This window comes from Macaca mulatta, chromosome 20 (genome assembly GCF_049350105.2).
Source record: "Macaca mulatta isolate MMU2019108-1 chromosome 20, T2T-MMU8v2.0, whole genome shotgun sequence".
Taxonomy (NCBI): Eukaryota; Metazoa; Chordata; class Mammalia; order Primates; family Cercopithecidae; genus Macaca; species Macaca mulatta.
In genome coordinates this window covers 4,984,255-5,001,548 of record NC_133425.1, presented here as the reverse complement: position 1 = coordinate 5,001,548, position 17,294 = coordinate 4,984,255, and the positions used below count along the sequence as shown (strand labels likewise).

Here is a 17,294-nt window from a genome sequence, read left to right as displayed (position 1 = left end):
GATTTTTATTTCGGGGCAGGGAGCATTTGAAAACCCTGTAGCTCTTGACTATTGAGACCCAAGCAGGAGGACATTTTTCCAGATTGTGAAACAAGGTGGTGACATTATCCAGAAGACTCTGAGGAAAGAGGCTTTATTGTGGTTTGCAGAGTAGTTTGGGAGGGAAGGTAGAAGAGATCATTTTAAAAGTTGTATTCGGGCCAGGCGCGGTGGCTCACGCCTGTAATCCCAGCACTTTAGGAGGCCGAAACAGGCAGATCACGAGGTCAGGAGATCGAGACCACCCTGGCTAACACAGTGAAACCCCGTCTGTACTAAAAATACAAAAAAAAATTAGCCAGGTGTGGTGGCGGGCGCCTGTAGTCCCAGCTACTTGGGAGGCTGAGGCAGGAGAATGGCGTGAACCTGGGGGGCGGAGCTTGCAGTGAGCCGAGATCGCGCCACTGCACTTCAGCCTGGGCAACAGAGCGAGACTCCGTCTCAAAAAAAAAAAAAAAAAAAGTTGTATTCATATTGCATCCTGGAAAAGACATGATAAGCTGATATTATGGAAAAAAACTTATCAGGGACTTGTTTTGATGGACTGGATTTGAGGGGTGAAAGAAATCAAGGAGTCAGGCTAGGCACAGTGGCTCACACCTGTAATCCCAGCACTTTGGGAGGTCGAAGCAGGAGGATCACTTGAGGTCAGGAGTTCGAGACCAGCCTGGCCAACATGGTGAAACCCCATCTCTATTAAAAATACAAAAATTAGCCGATCATGGTGGTGCACATCTGTAATCCCAGCTACTCAGAAGGCTGAGGCAGGACAGTCACTTGAACCCAGAAGGCAGAGGCTGCAGTGAGTTGAGATTGCACCACTGCACTCCAGCCGGAGCAACAAGAGCGAAACCCCATCTCAAAAAAAAAAAAAAAGAGAAAGAAATCAAGGAGTCAGAGAAATTGAGCCTTAGGAAAGTGGCTGGATGCTGTGTTGGGGATTGGTCCAGGACTTGGGCCTAAATAGGAGGATGCTGCTGGTGTGGGGTATGATGAGCATGCTGTTTACCAGCAGAATATTGGAATAGATGTTTTCTGGTTATGCACTTAGCATCCTCCCTACCAGCACATCTGGGTAAATACAGATTTGTTTAAATGCTGTTCCTTAGTAATTGTTTTTCATTTTGTTTAAAAAAATTCTCAAGGAGAGGGGAAGGTTACATTACGGACTCCCTGGAAAGTCTTCCTGGTCTGCACTGGCACTCAGTTATTTGAAGGTACCATTTCTGGGTAGTCGTTGAAGGTAGTGCTCCGTGAGAGAGTCATCCTTCGAGCCTTCTCATGACTACAGCACCGCTAAGGCAACACCTTCCAGAAATTCTCTCAGATTTTAGTGTTGGTCCTAAGACTTATTTGAACTGGTGCTTCTTTAGACTCAGAGTTTACAGAGTATTGTTATAAATTGGAAGGAACTAGACACCACAGTCTGGAGACACTTACTGGCTGTGAAGTGTCTTTCAGTGATGCGTTGCTCCTGTAAACTACAGGAGGCTGGGGTTGAGGATGGCTGACCCTTGGGCACTTCTTAATGCTTAAAGTGCTTGCAAAATTAAAAGAATGTTTGGAGTCTTAGCACAGATTCTAACAATGAATGTAAACCCAGCAGAGAGCTGGGAAGCCTCAGTTATGGGCGCCAGCTGCTCCAGAGGCATTAGGTATGGGTGTGCACAGAAGCTTGCCCTGGTCTCTGGAAACATCTCTTCTGTAGATTGTGGGGGTGCTGTCCTTTCAGGGCACCTCCTCACCCTCTTTGTTACTATGATACTTTGTTCGGTATTCTGTCCTCTGGCTCAGCTCTACCTCAGCCTCATTTAATGTCTCACTTACTTGTTCCTGTCTTACCCAACCTTATGCCTTCATGTCCTTGTCCTTCCCTCGAACCCCTCACCGTGCCACCCTCACCACCCCCACATTGATGCCATTTTCTCTGGATGTGGAGAAGTCTGTTCCTTCATCATCTTCATTGATTAATTGAGTGATTGCTTTTCAGTCTTCTGTTGCCTGTGTGTTCCATCTTATTTTACTTAGAGTTTATTTAGCAAGTTGTAATTCTGTTTTCCTGTGGGTGCTTTTCCTAATGAACCATTGTGGGTACATTTACAGGGATGAATTCGTTTAACCCCATGTCCTTGGGGAACGTCCAGTTGCCACAAGCACCCATGGGACCTCGTGCAGCCTCCCCAATGAACCACTCTGTCCAGATGAACAGCATGGGCTCAGTGCCAGGGGTAAGTGTTCTCTTTAGCTGTGCTGCAGATAGCCCTCCCTCTCACATGGAACATTAAGCAGCAGAATTCATGTCACTTGGGAATCCTGTGGTTCTTTCTTTGAATTTGGGTTTTGCTTTATTTCTTTCATCTCTCCTTTAAAAATTATCTTCATTACTACACAGAATTATTTGACTGTTAGTTATTTTATTGGAATAACAAATTCATAGGAATGTGTGACTTTGTGAGAATGTGGCAGTTCCAAGGCTGGAGAAGGCAGCCTCAGATATGTGGCCAGCAGGGAATTGTCAGCATCTATTGACTGAGAGCTCGCTCTTCCGAGGCTGCTTTCTAAACACTTTAGAGAACTCATAGGCAGGCATGTCTTAAATTTTAAATTATAGTCTGCTATTGATTTCTATTTAGAGGACATTTTGAAGCTGGCTCATTTGAGAGATTGCTTGAGAAAGTGTGTAAAGTACCCAGGAGCCTGGGAGTTCTTAGCAAGTGGGGATCTCTTCCCATGAGGAAGGGCAGGATGTGAGCCCTGTGCTTGGCATCCTCTGGGGTTGTGAGGCCTTTGATCATTCTGGCTCACCTTGAAAACTCTGGCTGTCAGCTTTGGAACTACAGCTCTGGTGGTGCTTGTTGTCTTGTAGATGGCCATTTCTCCTTCCCGAATGCCTCAGCCTCCAAACATGATGGGTGCACACAGCAACAACATGATGGCCCAGGCGCCTGCTCAGAGCCAGTTTCTGCCACAGAACCAGTTCCCGCCATCCAGCGGGGCGATGAGTGTGGGCATGGGGCAGCCGCCAGCCCAAACAGGCGTGTCACAGGTACTGTGCCCCACTGGGAACCGTGCTCCCTAAAAGATAAAATTCTCGTTTTAAGGTGTTTTGTTTTGTTTTGTTTTTTCCTGTCTTCCTTTGTGGAAATTAAAATTCCACAATGCACATTTCATTTCTGTGTATCAGCATCTCTTTTATTTTCCCCACCTTTGTCTTGTAGTCCTTACCTTGTTTGGACTTTTTCTTATCCTCTCTGAGTTAACTATATGCAAAAGTAGTAATGGAATTACATTTTTTAGTTTGTATGCTTTTGTGTTTTGATCTTGGGGTTTTTGTTTTCCTATTTTTTGTTTGTGTATTTTAAATTCTAAGTTTAATGTGACTCTGAGAGACATAAGGATTTTGTTGTTGTTGTTGAGACAGAGTCTCGCTCTGTTGCCCAGGCTGGAGTGCAGTGGCCGGATCTCAGCTCACTGCAAGCTTCACCTCCCGGGTTTACGCCATTCTCCTGCCTCAGCCTCCCGAGTAGCTGGGACTACAGGCCCCCCCCACCTAGCCCGGCTAGTTTTTTGTATTTTTTAGTAGAGACGGGGTTTCACCGGGTTAGCCAGGATGGTCTCGATGTCCTGACCTCGTGATCCACCCGTCTTGGCCTCCCAAAGTGCTGGGATTACAGGCTTGAGCCACCGCGCCCGGCTGACATGAGGATTTTAAAAAGGGAGTGAGAAGGATCCGTGAATTCACTTTTGGTGATTCGACTTTCGTATCTTTTGGCCTGTCCCCACTGCCAGGTGAAGTCAAACTAATAGAATCATTTCAGTATTTCTCTTCTTGTTGAATGTTTTTAATTTCTCAATCTAGAGCTGAAGAAAATGATTTTCCATTTATTCCTTTTTTTTCCTCTTTTGTTGTAGTGCATATGATTGCTACTGTATACAAAATATACATGTATTTAAAACAGACCAAATCCCCCCTAAAAGATAAAATTCTTGTTTTAAGTTGGTTGTTTTGTTTTGTTTTGTTTGAGACAGGGTCTCGCTCTGTTGTCCAGGCTGGTGCGATCTCAGCTCTGCAATCTCCACAGATTCAGAGCCGCAGGTTCAAGCGATTCTCCTGCCTAAGGCTGCCAAGTACCTGGGATTACAGACGCGCGCCACCACACCCAGCGTGTGTGTGTGTGTGTGTGTGTGTGTGTGTGTGTGTGTGTTTAGTAGAGATGGGTGTGTGTGTGTGTGTGTGTGTGTGTGTTTAGTAGAGATGGGTGTGTGTGTTTGTGTGTGTGTGTGTGTGTGTGTTTAGTAGAGATGGGGTTTCACCATGTTGGCCAGACTGATCTCGATCTGACATCAGGTAATCCACCCACCTCGGCCTCCCAAAGTGCTGGGATTACAGGCGTAAGCTGCTGCACCCAGCCTTGTTTTGAGTTTTTAATGTGAAATAATGCAGCATAAGTCATTATTATATATTAGATTTCCTCACTAAATAATTATTCTTAATTTTCCGTAACATTTCATTGCTCTAGAACAGGGATCAGCAAACTTCATGTAAAGGGCCAGATACTAAATATTTTCAGCTTTGCAGGCCATTCAGTCTTGGTTTTCATTTACTTCTGTTCTTGTAGTGCAGAAGCTGCCATGCTACATAAATGAGGTGGCTGTGTGCCAATAAAGCTTTATTTACAGAAACAAGCAGCTCAGTGTGTTTGGCCCTGGGATTTTGCCAACCCTTGCTCTAGAACAGTGATTCAGAATCATTTTTAAAATGTTCACAAATAATTCTGAAGTGCCTGCCCAGTATAGAACCACTGCACTGGAACAGTTCTCTTTCAGTAACTAATTTTGTGTGTGTGTGTGTGTGTGTCTGTGTGTGTTTCAGAATGTTTTTTAATTTTTAATTGTTAAGGAAGGGTACTTATGGATGTATATATTTATGGTCAATAACTTTTTTTCTTATTTTTATTTATTTTATAGTTCCCAGGTAAGAAGCAACTTAAAAAAAATACCTTTTTCTAAGCTAAGCTTAGAAAATGTTAAAGAACACTGAGTACATGTTATAGAACATGAAGCTTATAGGCTGAGTCAATGTACGGTAGCCCCCTGATCTGCCTTTTCACTTTCTGAGGTTTCAGTTACCTGGGGTCAACTGTGGTCCAAAAATATTAAATGGAAAATTCTGGGAATAAACAATTCATAAGTTTTAAATTAATTAGCCAGGCATGGTGGTGCATGCCTATAATCCCAGCTGCTGAAGAGGCTGAGGCAGGTGAATCGTTTGAACCCGGGAGGTGGAGGTTGCAGTGAGCCAAGATCATGCCATTGCACTCCAGCCTGGCTGACAGAGAGAGACTCTGTCTTAAAAAAAAAAAAAAAAAGATTTTAAATTGAGTGCCATTCCAACTTGCATGATGAACTCCCTCACCATCCACTCTGTGCCACCAGAGATATGAATCATTTATTTGTCCAGCATTTCCACACCGTAGACACTATCCGCCTGTTAGTCACTGAGTGTCCACCTTGGTTGTCAGATCCAAAAAATCTGGGTAAATACCAGGTTCCGTACTATCTGCAGTTTCAGGCATTCCAAGAATGGGGGTCTTGGAATGTATCCGAGTGGATATGAGGGGACTACTGTAGATGTGTTTGTTTAAGCCATAAGTTTCAATGGTTATTTTAATTATATAAATCAGACTATAAGAAATGTGTATAGTTTTATCATTATTGAGGAGTGCACATTACAAGTGTATAGCTCAATGAATTTTCACAAACAGAATACTCCCAAGAAAATGTGATTAAATTTCTATACATTTGGCTGGGCGCAGTGGCTCACCCCTGTAATCCCAGCACTTTGGGAGGCCGAGGTGGGAGGAACACTTGAGGTCAGGACTTCAAGACCAGCCTGGCCAACATAGTGAAACCCCATCTGTACTAAAAATACAAAAATTGTGCTGGGCGCTGTGGCTCACGCCTGTAATCCCAGCACTTTGGGAGGCCGAGACGGGCGGATCACGAGGTCAGGAGATCGAGATCATCCTGGCTAACACGGTGAAACCCCGTCTCTAGTAAAAATACAAAAAATTAGCCGGGCGTGGTGGCGGGTGCCTGTAGTCCCAGCTACTCGGGAGGCTGAGGCAGGAGAATGGCGTGAACCCGGGAGGTGGAGCTTGCAGTGAGCTGAGATTGCACCACTGCACTCCAGCCTGGATGACAGAATGGAGTCTCAAAAAATAAATAAATAAATAAATAAATAAAAATTTAAAAATAAAAATACACATACAAAAATTAGCCGGGCGTGGTGGTGGGCACCTGTAATCCCTGCTACTCAAAAAGCTGAGAAAGGAGAATTGCTTGAACCCGGGAGACGGAGGCTGCAGTGAGCCAAGATAGCACCATTGTATTCCAGCCTGGGCGACAAGAGTGAAACTCTGTCTCAAAAAAAACAAGAAAAAAAATGTCATACATTTAATTTTTCAAATGTTTTGTCACATTTTCAAACGTGGGAAATAAGTTTAACATACTCTGTCCAATTCTTATAGGGACAGGTGCCTGGTGCTGCTCTTCCTAACCCTCTCAACATGCTAGGGCCTCAGGCCAGCCAGCTGCCTTGCCCTCCAGTGACACAGTCACCATTGCACCCAACACCGCCTCCTGCTTCCACGGCTGCTGGCATGCCATCTCTCCAGCACACGACACCACCTGGGATGACTCCTCCCCAGCCAGCAGCTGCCACTCAGCCATCAACTCCTGTGTCATCTTCTGGGCAGACTCCCACCCCGACTCCTGGCTCAGTGCCCAGTGCTACGCAAACGCAGAGCACCCCTACAGTCCAAGCAGCAGCCCAGGCCCAGGTGACCCCACAACCTCAAACCCCAGTTCAGCCCCCGTCTGTGGCTACCCCTCAGTCGTCGCAGCAACAGCCGACGCCTGTGCACGCCCAGCCTCCTGGCACACCGGTAAGCCTCTCTCTGTCTGCTGTTTTTGGGTCAAGACTCTTAGAAAATTATTTTCCCATAAAAATTGTCTGTCGGGCCAGGTGCAGTGGTTCACACCTGTAATTTCAGCACCTTGGGAGGACAAGGTGGGAGAATCACTTGAGCCTATGAGTTCAAGACCAACCTGGGCAACATAGTGAGACCTCGTCTCTACAAAAAAAAAAAAAAATTTAACTAGACAAGTATGGTGGTGTGTGCCTGTAGTCCCAGCCACTCAGAAGGCTTAGGTGGGAAGATCACTTGAGCCTAGCAGGTGCAGGTTACAGTGAGCCAAGATCGCACCACTGTACTCCAGCCTGGGCTACAGAGCGAGGCATTGTCATCTTTTGTTTGTTTACTTAAAACTCCATTGAGGCTGGGCACGGTGGTTCACGCCTGTAATCCCACCACTTTGGGAGGCTGAGGTGGGTGGATCACCAGAGGTCAAGAGTTCGAGACCAGCCTGGCCAAAATTGTGAAACCTTGTCTCCACAAAAATTAGCCAGGCATGATGGCGGGTGCCTGTATTCCCAGCTACTCGGGAAGCTGAGGCGGGAGAATCGCCTCAGCCTAGGAGGCAGAAATTGTATTGAGCTGAGATCACGCCGTTGCACTCCAGCCTAGGTGACAGAGCGAGACTCCGTCTCAAAAAAAAAAAAAAAAAACAACTCCATTGAGTAAGAATTTGCAAGCTAGGAATTCTTTTAGTGGTTCCTTCTTGTGATGTTCATTTACTCCCCCAGCCCCCGTGTTCCTACCGTTCACACAGGCTGGATAACACTCTGTCTTTGGGTAAGCGCTTGATTTCCCTCCCTTCAGATGTGCTTAGACATTCATAATTCAGCCTTTTACCATACACGTTAACCACCGTATTGAAGGGAATTAATTTCAAAATATGAAGTTTCATGATTTAGCTAGAAAACTTCGAGAAAATATTTTTATATCAAAGTTTGAAAAGCTCTGCTGTTTCCTCTACCTTTGTGGCAAGACCTGAGTTGTGCCTCTGGCTGCTGTTACCTCCCTCTAGAACTTATTCCTACTTTAACCTCTGTTCTTTGGTTTCACAGAAGGGCACCTGCTGGATCAGTATTGAGAAGTCTTAACGGGAAATTGTAGGTTGCATGAGCAGCATAGTTGAAGATCATTTATGTTGCCGTGCTTACTGAAGTCAGTGCTTTTGGTTTTTTCACAGCTTTCCCAGGCAGCAGCCAGCATTGATAACAGGGTCCCTACCCCCTCCTCGGTGGCCAGTGCAGAAACCAATTCCCAGCAGCCAGGACCTGACGTACCTGTGCTGGAAATGAAGGTGGAGACCCAGACGGAGGACACTGAGCCCGATCCTGGTGAATCCAAAGGGGAGCCCAGGTCTGAGGTGGGTGCTGCTCCCTAGGAATGTGTTGATGGCTGTGTGTCACAACTTCCCCCAGGTGTCCTTGGGCGAGGCTTGGAGCCTGCCATGGGTATCCCTGACTTTAGTTAAAATATTCTGGTTGAATGTGGGTTCAGAGTTCAGTATGTAGGAAACTGATTTAAAACAGCTTGGTTTTTTCATTTTTAAATATGAGGGGTGGGTTTATTTTGCCAGAAATGAAGAATACTGGCCTATATTTGAAATATTTGAATCATCCAACAGCCTTTTATTTGATGTTCTCCATTCATTTCTAGTTCTGCAGAGGTAGACTACAGAAGGGGTGGTGGATTCATTTACTAATTAACCTATGACAGAAGCTGAAAACTGGCAGACCGTGGGCTGGATCCAGCCTGTAAATGTGTTTGGCCCACACAATACCTTAAAAATCAGGAAATTGCAAATAAAACTCTAGATTTCTAGCTTTTCTTGAAAAATGAGATGCTTTCAGCATTGTGCCTGCATCCCTGTGTGACAACAGTCTGGTTGTAAACACCAGCTGTGGCGGGTTCTCCAGTTAGCCACAGTCCCCAGGGCTCCTTCCTGTCTCATACCACACCTCCTGCCTCTGAAAAGGACTTTTGGTCCCTGCCCCAGCTTTCAAGGAGATTCTTATTCCAAATTAAGAAATATCTGTACGTGAAAAATCTGAGTATGTGCAATTTTTAAAGCACTTTTACATTTAAAAACTTTTAAATTAGGCTGGGCATTGTGGCTCATGCCTGTAATCCCAGCACTTTGGGAGGCCGAGGCGGGTGGATCACTTGAGGTCAGGAGTTTGAGACCAGCCTGGCCAACATGATGAAACCCCATCTCTACCAGAAATACAAAAAATTAGCCAAGCGTGGTGGCACGCACCTGTAATCCCAGCTACTCAGGAGGCTGAGGCAGGAGAATTGCTTGAACCCAGGAGGCGGAGGTTGCAGTGAGCCAAGATCATGCCACTGCACTCCAGCCTGGGTGTCAGACTCCATCTCAAAAAAAAAAAAAAAAAAAATCACTTTTAAATTTAGGACCATAATTGCACTGACTCTGTATTGAAGTGACTTAATGAACACCAAGTACTTTATTTCTTCTTCTGAAAGAGAAGAGGAATCACAAATGCAACTCTGACTAGAGGAAGGTTTTAACAAACCCATCTTAGGCTTGTAAGAGCCTTCCAGTGAGGCTGAGGTAACATAAAGGTGTTTAATATTTGTGTGTTATCTATAATGTTTTTCTCAAGATGATGGAGGAGGATTTGCAAGGAGCTTCCCAAGTTAAAGAAGAAACAGACACAGCAGAGCAGAAATCAGAACCAATGGAAGTGGATGAAAAGAAACCTGAAGTGAAAGTAGAAGTTAAAGAGGAAGAAGAGAGTAGCACTAACGGCACAGCCTCTCAGTCAACATCTCCTTCGCAGCCACGCAAAAAAAGTAGGCTGTTTATTCATTACCTTATTAAACCATGCTGCTTTTCCACGGTGTTGGGATTCCACGTGGAGGATTAGAAGCTAAAGTAGAAACGTAATTCTATCTGCCCTTTTACCTTTCTTGCCTGCCATTCCACAGACTTTCCCTTGCAGAAACACTGAGGCTGAGCAGGACCCCAGCCCTGTGCCTGTGGGGCTCATGGTAGGAGTGAGAGATGAGCTATGACTCTGAGGCCACCCTGGCTGCAGAGCTGTCTTCTGAGATGATGCTGGCAGGGGCCAGGGTTGAAATGTGTCTGGGTCCTTGAGCAGGCTAAGGAGCTTGGCTTTACTCATAAAAGTGTAAAGAACCAGTGATGTATGTGAGTGGGAAAATAACCAAAAAAGCCATAATTTAAGGAAAATGATCATTATGACAGCACAGGGGTGAGCTGGAGGCAGTTTTCTGCTGGTGCAGTGAGGAAGCTGAGCATGCAGAGTGAGGGGCAGGGTGGTGCCTAGGGACCCCATGTAGGGAGACATGGGGAGGGGTAGGTTAGGCAGCTTTGGGGTCTGAGATGTGTGGGATAAGCCCGCCTCACAGTGGAAGTTGGATGGAATCCATTTGAGATGTATCCAAAGTAAAGAGATAACAGGGTATCAGAAAATTGTCAAGTGAACCTTAGAAATGGGAGTTGGGACTCAGAAAGTCCAAGGCTGCAGATGACACTTTTGGGAAAGATTGCAGAGAAATGTTAGAGACTGAGACCATGTTACTCTGCAGCTGGAAGGGGACCCTCGAGAGTGTGGAGTACAGTGAATCTTAGGGCTTTTTATGCTCTTAGAAATTGAGGGCCCCAGAGAGTTGTTGTTTGTGTGGATTACCTATCATTGCTTACTCTATTGGAAATTAAAATTGAGAAATTTGAGTACAGGGCTCACACCTGTAATCCCAGCACTTTGGGAGGCCTTGATGAGAGGTTTGCTTATGCCGGGATTTCAAAACCAGCCTGAGCAACATAGCAAGACTCCATCTCTACAAAACTAAAATAAAATTAGCTAAGTGTGGTGGTGCACGCTACAGCGGAAGCAGCAGGATCGCCTGAGCCTATAAGTTTGAGGCTACAGTGAGCCCAGATCACATCACTGCACTCTAGCCTAGGAGACAAAGTAAGATTGTTGTCTCAAAAAAAAGAGAAAAATTTTTAAATATTTAGTTCATTTAAAATAGTCTGTTGGCCGGGCGCGGTGGCTCAAGCCTGTAATCCCAGCACTTTGGGAGGCCGAGACGGGCGGATCACGAGTTCAGGAGATCGAGACCATCCTGGCTAACACGGTGAAACCCCGTCTCTACTAAAATACAAAAAAAAAAAAAATTAGCCGGGCGAGGTGGCGGGCGCCTGTACTCCCAGCTACTCGGGAGGCTGAGGCAGGAGAATGGCGTGAACCCGGGAGGCGGGGCTTGCAGTGAGCTGAGATCCGGCCACTGCACTCCAGCCTGGGCAACAGAGCTAGACTCCGTCTCAAAAAAAATAAATAAATAAAATAAAATAAAATAGTCTGTTACATGGCACCCATAGAAAACATTTATATGAAAAATAATTTTTCCAAAACAAAAATAAGAATAATGATGTTATTAAGGGCATCTGCCTCTGCATTTACTGTGTTGTGATTGGTTATTTTGGTTGAAGTGTGTGAAGAAAATCCTGTAGTTGGTAAAGGGAGAAGTATTTTCATAGCCTTTTCAGCTGATTGTGGTTAGTCTTTGATACTATACCAAAATTAAACCAGTGAAAGTTTCTTAAAGGTTAGTTACGACATTGAACCAGAATCTGTAGCACTGGATATTTCATACTCTATGACATTAGAATCCATTGATCCATCTTGTACTTGGAATGGATGGTTTGTGCTTGCATTATTTTTTTTTCAATTGACACTAAGTTCTGCAGATTTTCCATATGTTAACATATTTCACTATACCGTGTCAAAAAAAAATCACATTTGTTAATACCACCATCAGTCTCTTCAAACAAGTCTTAACAACTTTGAAAAGCAGGGCGTGCGTGGTGGCTCACGCCTGTAATCTCAGCATTTTGGGAGGCTGAGGGGGAAAGTTTGCTTGAGCCCAGGAATTCAGGGTCTATGATTGTACCACTGCACTCTAGCCTAGAGCTCAGGAGTTCAAGACCAGCCTAGGCAACATGGCGAAACCTAATCTCTATTAAAAAAAAAAAAAAAAAAAGCTGGGCATGGGTAGTGCATGCCTGTAGCTGCAGCTACTCAAGATGTTGAAGTGGGAGAATCACCTGAGCCTGGGAGGTCAAGGATGCAGTGAGCCATGATCATGCCGCTGTACTCCAGCCTGGGTGACAGAGTGAGGCCCTGTCTCAAAAAGTAATAGTAATAATAAATTTTGAGACGATTTCAAGCCCGTGTACAAGTTTTCCAAAACATTTGATTTTTTAATGAAAGTCCAGATTTTATCATTGGCAACAAATATTGTCAGTTGTCCTTGAAGTAACTGTCCCTCTTTGTTCATTTCTGAGAAAATGTCTGACATATAACTAGAGTTAGTAACTATAGCTTATCTCTCAGTCATTCTTGAAAGTTTTAAGGGGTCCATGAGGGCAAGCAGCTACTTCAGCTGTAAATTCTGACACGTGCACAAGTACTGCCTCCTAATGTGGCCACTGTGCATATGCAGCACACATCTTTTATTCTGTGTGATGAGATACACTGAATATTTCATCACACAGACTAAAAGACATGTACCAGGAGGCCAGGCGCAGTGGCTCAAGCCTGTAATCCCAGCATTTTGGGAGGCCGAGGCGGGCAGATCACGAGGTCAGGAGATCAAGACCATCCTGGCTAACACGGTAAAACCCCGTCTCTACTAAACAAAATATAAAAAATTAGCCAGGCATGGTGGCGGGCACTTGTAGTCCCAGCTACTCGGGAGACTGAAGCAGGAGAATGGCATGAACCCGGGAGGCAGAGCTTGCGGTGAGCCGAGATCGCGCCACTGCAGTCCAGCCTGGGCGACAGAGTGAGACTCCGTCTCAAAAAAAAAAAAAAAAAGATGTACCAAAGGCTGAGCTTTAATACAAGGAATACTTCTTACCACCTCGTCAAGAATATTTTTTCGGCCAGGTGTGGTAGCTCACGTCTGTATTCTCAGCACTTTGAAAGGCCGAAGTGGGAGGATCACTTGAAGCCAGGAGTTCAAGACTAGCCTGAGCAACATAGTAAGACCCTGTCTCTACAAAAAATTAAAAATTAGCCAAGTGTGGTGGTGCATGCCTGTAGTCCTGGCTACTCAGGAGGCTGGGGCAGCAGGATCACTTGAGCTCAGGGGTCCAAGGCTGCAGCAAGCTGTGATGGCACTGTTGGACTCCAACCTGGACAACAGAGCAAGGCCCTATCTCAAAAATAACTAAGAAATGAGTGGGCACAGTGGCTCCCACCTATAATCCCAGCTCTTTGGGAGGCCAAGACAGGAGGATCACTTACAGCCAGGAGTTCAAGACCAGCCTGGGCAATGTAGTAAGACCCTGTCTCTATAAAACAATTTAAAAACTAGCCAGGTGTGGTAGTGCACCTGTGGTCCCAGTGGCTCAGAAGGCTGAGGTGGGAGGATTGCTTGAGCCGAAGAGGTTGAGGCTGCAGTGAACCATGATTGTGCCAGTGCATTCTAGCCTGGATGAGAGAGTGAGACCCTGTCTCAAAAATAAAGAATATTTTTTCTTGGCCGGAAGCAGTGGCTCATGCCTGTAATCCAAGGACTTTGGGAGGCTAAGGCAGGAGGGATACTTGAGGCCAGGAGTTCAAAGCAGCCTGGGCAACATAGCAAGAACCCATCTCTACCAAAAAAAAAAAAAATTTTTTTAAACAAATTTTCTTAAGCATGGCTGGTATTTTTTTCTTGGGACTGTACAGCAGCAGCAGCGTATGATAACAATAGAGTTTGATGATGTTGGCTTTCATTTCCTTTGCTTTTGCTTTTTAGCCGGGTGTGGCAGCATTCACCTGTAGTCCCAGCTACTCAGGAGGCTGAGGCAGGAGAATCACTTGAACCCAGGAGGCGGAGGTTGCAGTGAGCCGAGATCACGCCACTGCACTGCAGCCTGGGCAGTGGAGTGAGACTCCATCTCAAAAAAAGAAAGATTGCTTTTTCCCATCTGTGCAGATGTCTGACGTAGCGCAAAAGGCAAATGATGATCTAGTGTTGTAGAAGTTGTTTCAGGCCGGGCGTGGGGCTCACACCTGTAACCCCAGCACTTTGGGAGGCCGAGGCGGGCGGACCACCTGAGCTCAGGCGTTCCAGACCAGCCTGGCCAGCATGGTGAAACCCTGTCTCTACTAAAAATACAGAAATTAGTTGGGCATGGTGGCGCATGCCTGTAATCCCAGCTACTTGGGAGGCTGAGGCAGAAGAATCACTTGAACCCAGGAGGCGGAGGTTGCAGGGAGCTGAGACCGTGCCATTGCACTCCAGCCTGGGCAGCAAGAGAGAAACTTCATCTCAAAACAAAACAAAATTGTTTCAAGCTGGGCATTGGGGGGGTCACACCTGCAATTCCAGCACTTTTGGAGGATCACTTGAGGGCCAGAGTTCAAGACCAGCCTGGGCAACATGGTGAGACCCTGTGTCTACAGAAAAAATAAAAATATAGCTGGTTGTGGCACGCTTATAGTCCTTGCTACTCATGAGGCAAAGTTAGGAGAGTTGCTTGAGCCTAGAAGGTCAAGGTTGCATGCAGTGAGCTGTGATTATACTGCTGTACTCCAGAAGACCTCGTCTCAAAAAAAAAAAAAGTTTCAGTTTTGATGAAATAATTTTCATCTTACAGTACATAGATAACTTGAGCACCTAAAATGTGACCAGGGTGGCTGGGCGCGGGGGCTCACGCCCATAATCCCAGCACTTTGGGAGGACGAGGCAGGTGGATCACGAGGTCAGGAGATTGAGACCATCCTGGCTAACACGGTGAAACCCCGTCTCTACTAAAAATACAAAAAATTAGCCGGGCGCGGTGGCAGGCGCCTGTAGTCCCAGCTACTCGGGAGGCTGAGGCAGGAGAATGGCGTGAACTCGGGAGGCGGAGCTTGCAGTGAGCAGAGATCGCACCACTGCACTCCAGCCTGGGCGACAGAGCAAGACTCTGTCTCAAAAAAAAAAAAAAAAAAAAAAAGTGACCAGGGTGACCGAGGAACTGAGTTTTTATTTTTTGTAATATTATTCATTTGGTGAAATTTCTCATTTGGTGAAATTTCAGTAGTCACAGGGGCTGGGGACTGAGATATGAGACAGCAGCCTCCAAGGGCCTGAGAGACGCATTTTTGGGAGCTGCTGGTGCGCTGCAGCAACCCTACCTCGTGTGCAGTTCACACACACTCCTGACTTCACTTCTGCACATATGGGATCTTCTTACAGAAAGGTGCTGGTAAAGACAGGAGTTTGAAAATGCTCTCCTCGGCCAGGTGCAGTGGCTCACGCCTGTACGAGATCGCACCACTGCGCTCCAGCCTGGGCAAGGGCGAAACTCCGTCTCAAAAAAAAAAGAGAGAGAGAAAATGCTCTCCTCAGCAGGGAATTTGAATAGTTATTTAATGAATGAATAAATGGTCAACCAAAGTGACCCTTGTTTCAGGCCCTGTCACTCCCAATTACCACTGGGGCGGTGACAGGGTCTAGAACAGGGTCTGCAGGCCTTCTCCGTGCAGAGGCCTGGTGTTCCATGCTGTGGGCTTTGTGCATCCTGAGGCCTCTGTTACCACTCCTCAGTGCTGCCACTGTGGTGCGGAGGCAGCTACAGATCCTATATGAACGAATGAGCATAGCTATGCACCAATAAAGCTGTATTTTTGGAGACTAACACTTGAATTTTGTGTGATTTTCACATGTCATGAAATAATATTCTTTTCTTTTTTTTTCTGCCAAACGTTAAAGAATGTGAAATCCATTGTTAGCTCTTGGGCCATACAGAAAAGCAAGCAGCTGGCGACATTTGGCCTGTTGGTCATAATTTGCCAGCCCCTCGTTTAGAGAAATCAAAAGGCTATTCGTTACATAATTGTTTTCTTATAATGAGTTATTCAAAGACTACCAAATGCTACTTCATCTCTGCATAAAACAGAAGAAAGGAGTTAGTGTGAAGCAAGGATGTGTGTTTCTGATGCTTCTGAAGGGCACATCTGCACCCTAGACCAGGCCTTTGCACTTTCAAGTGCTGGGGACTGTGTGCTTGAGTGCTGCATCTCAGGGTTTTTACCTGGTTGCCCAGACCTCAAGCCGCTATCGGAGGTCTGAAGCAGCCAGGTGCCCTAGAGAGGAGGTGGTGTCTGCAGAGGTTGGTCAAGAGTCTGGATCCTGGGCTCTGATGGGAATGAGCCCTGAGGCGTGTTCTTGGTGCGCCTGTTTTCATCTCTAAAGTGAGCCTGTTGAACAAATGGGGTTTTCCTTCGAATTTTAACTTTTGCTTTCACCAGTTAGGACTCAGATGGCGCTTTCTAGAATTTGTCAAGTTAGACCATCTCCACCCCACACAAAATTGATGGCAGACCCATGTACCTCATACTTGCCCCTTCCCAACTGGAACTTTAAATGTTTACCATATTTTAATCTGATTTTTAAATTACAGTTTCCCACTTATCTGTTGTAAGAAATCTTTTCAGCTGGGGGCGGTGGCTCACACCTGTAATCCCAGCACTTTGGGAGGCTGAGGAGAGCAGATCACTTGAGGTCGGGAGTTCGACACCAGCCTGACCAATATGGAGAAACCCAGTCTCTACTAAAAATACAAAATGAGCTGGGTGTGGTGGCACACGCCTGTAATGCCAACTACTCGGAAGGCTGACGCAGGAGAATCGCTTGAACCCGGGAGGCGGAGGTTGCACTGAACTGAGTTCGTGCCATTGCACTCTAGCCTAGGCAACAAGAGCAAAACTCCATTTCAAAAAAAAAAATATTTTCAAGATACAAAAAACGGACCAGGCCCCAGTGGCTCACACCTATAATCTTAATTGCTTTGAGAGGCTGGAATCACTTGAGGCCGAGAGTTCAATACCACCAGCCTGGGCAACATACTAATACCACAAGATCACTTGAGCCCAGGAGTTAGTGGATGCAGTGGCTATGATGGCGCCACATTGCACTCCAGCCTGGGCGACAGAGCAGGACTCTGTCTCTGAAAATATAAAATGAGCTGGCCATGATGGCTAGGCACAGTGGCTCATGCCTGTAATCCCAACACTTTAGAAGGCCAGGGCAGGTGGATCATTTGAGGTCAGGAGTTTGAGACCAGCCTGGCCAACATGGTGAAACCCCATCTCTACTAAAAATACAAAAATCAGCTGGGCGTGGTGGTGGGCACCTGTAATTCCAGCTACTCGAGAGGCTGATGCAGGAGAATCGCTTGAACCCAGGAGGCAGAGGTTGCTGTGAGCCAAGATCATATCACTGCACTCCAGCCTGGGTGAGAGAGCAAGACTC

The 17,294-nt window shown here is 46.0% G+C and overlaps 1 protein-coding gene across 2 annotated transcripts in view; it reads left to right on the top strand.

Moving 5' to 3' along the window:
• Positions 1-17,294, top strand: part of CREBBP (CREB binding protein) — a 157,978-nt gene that overhangs the window by 102,770 nt on the left and 37,914 nt on the right. For both annotated transcript variants that reach the window (XM_015125407.3, NM_001260715.1), the window contains 5 exon segments: positions 2,143-2,267; positions 2,906-3,085; positions 6,570-6,986; positions 8,197-8,376; positions 9,638-9,827. In XM_015125407.3, coding sequence (XP_014980893.1) covers positions 2,143-2,267; positions 2,906-3,085; positions 6,570-6,986; positions 8,197-8,376; positions 9,638-9,827 — 1,092 coding nt within the window.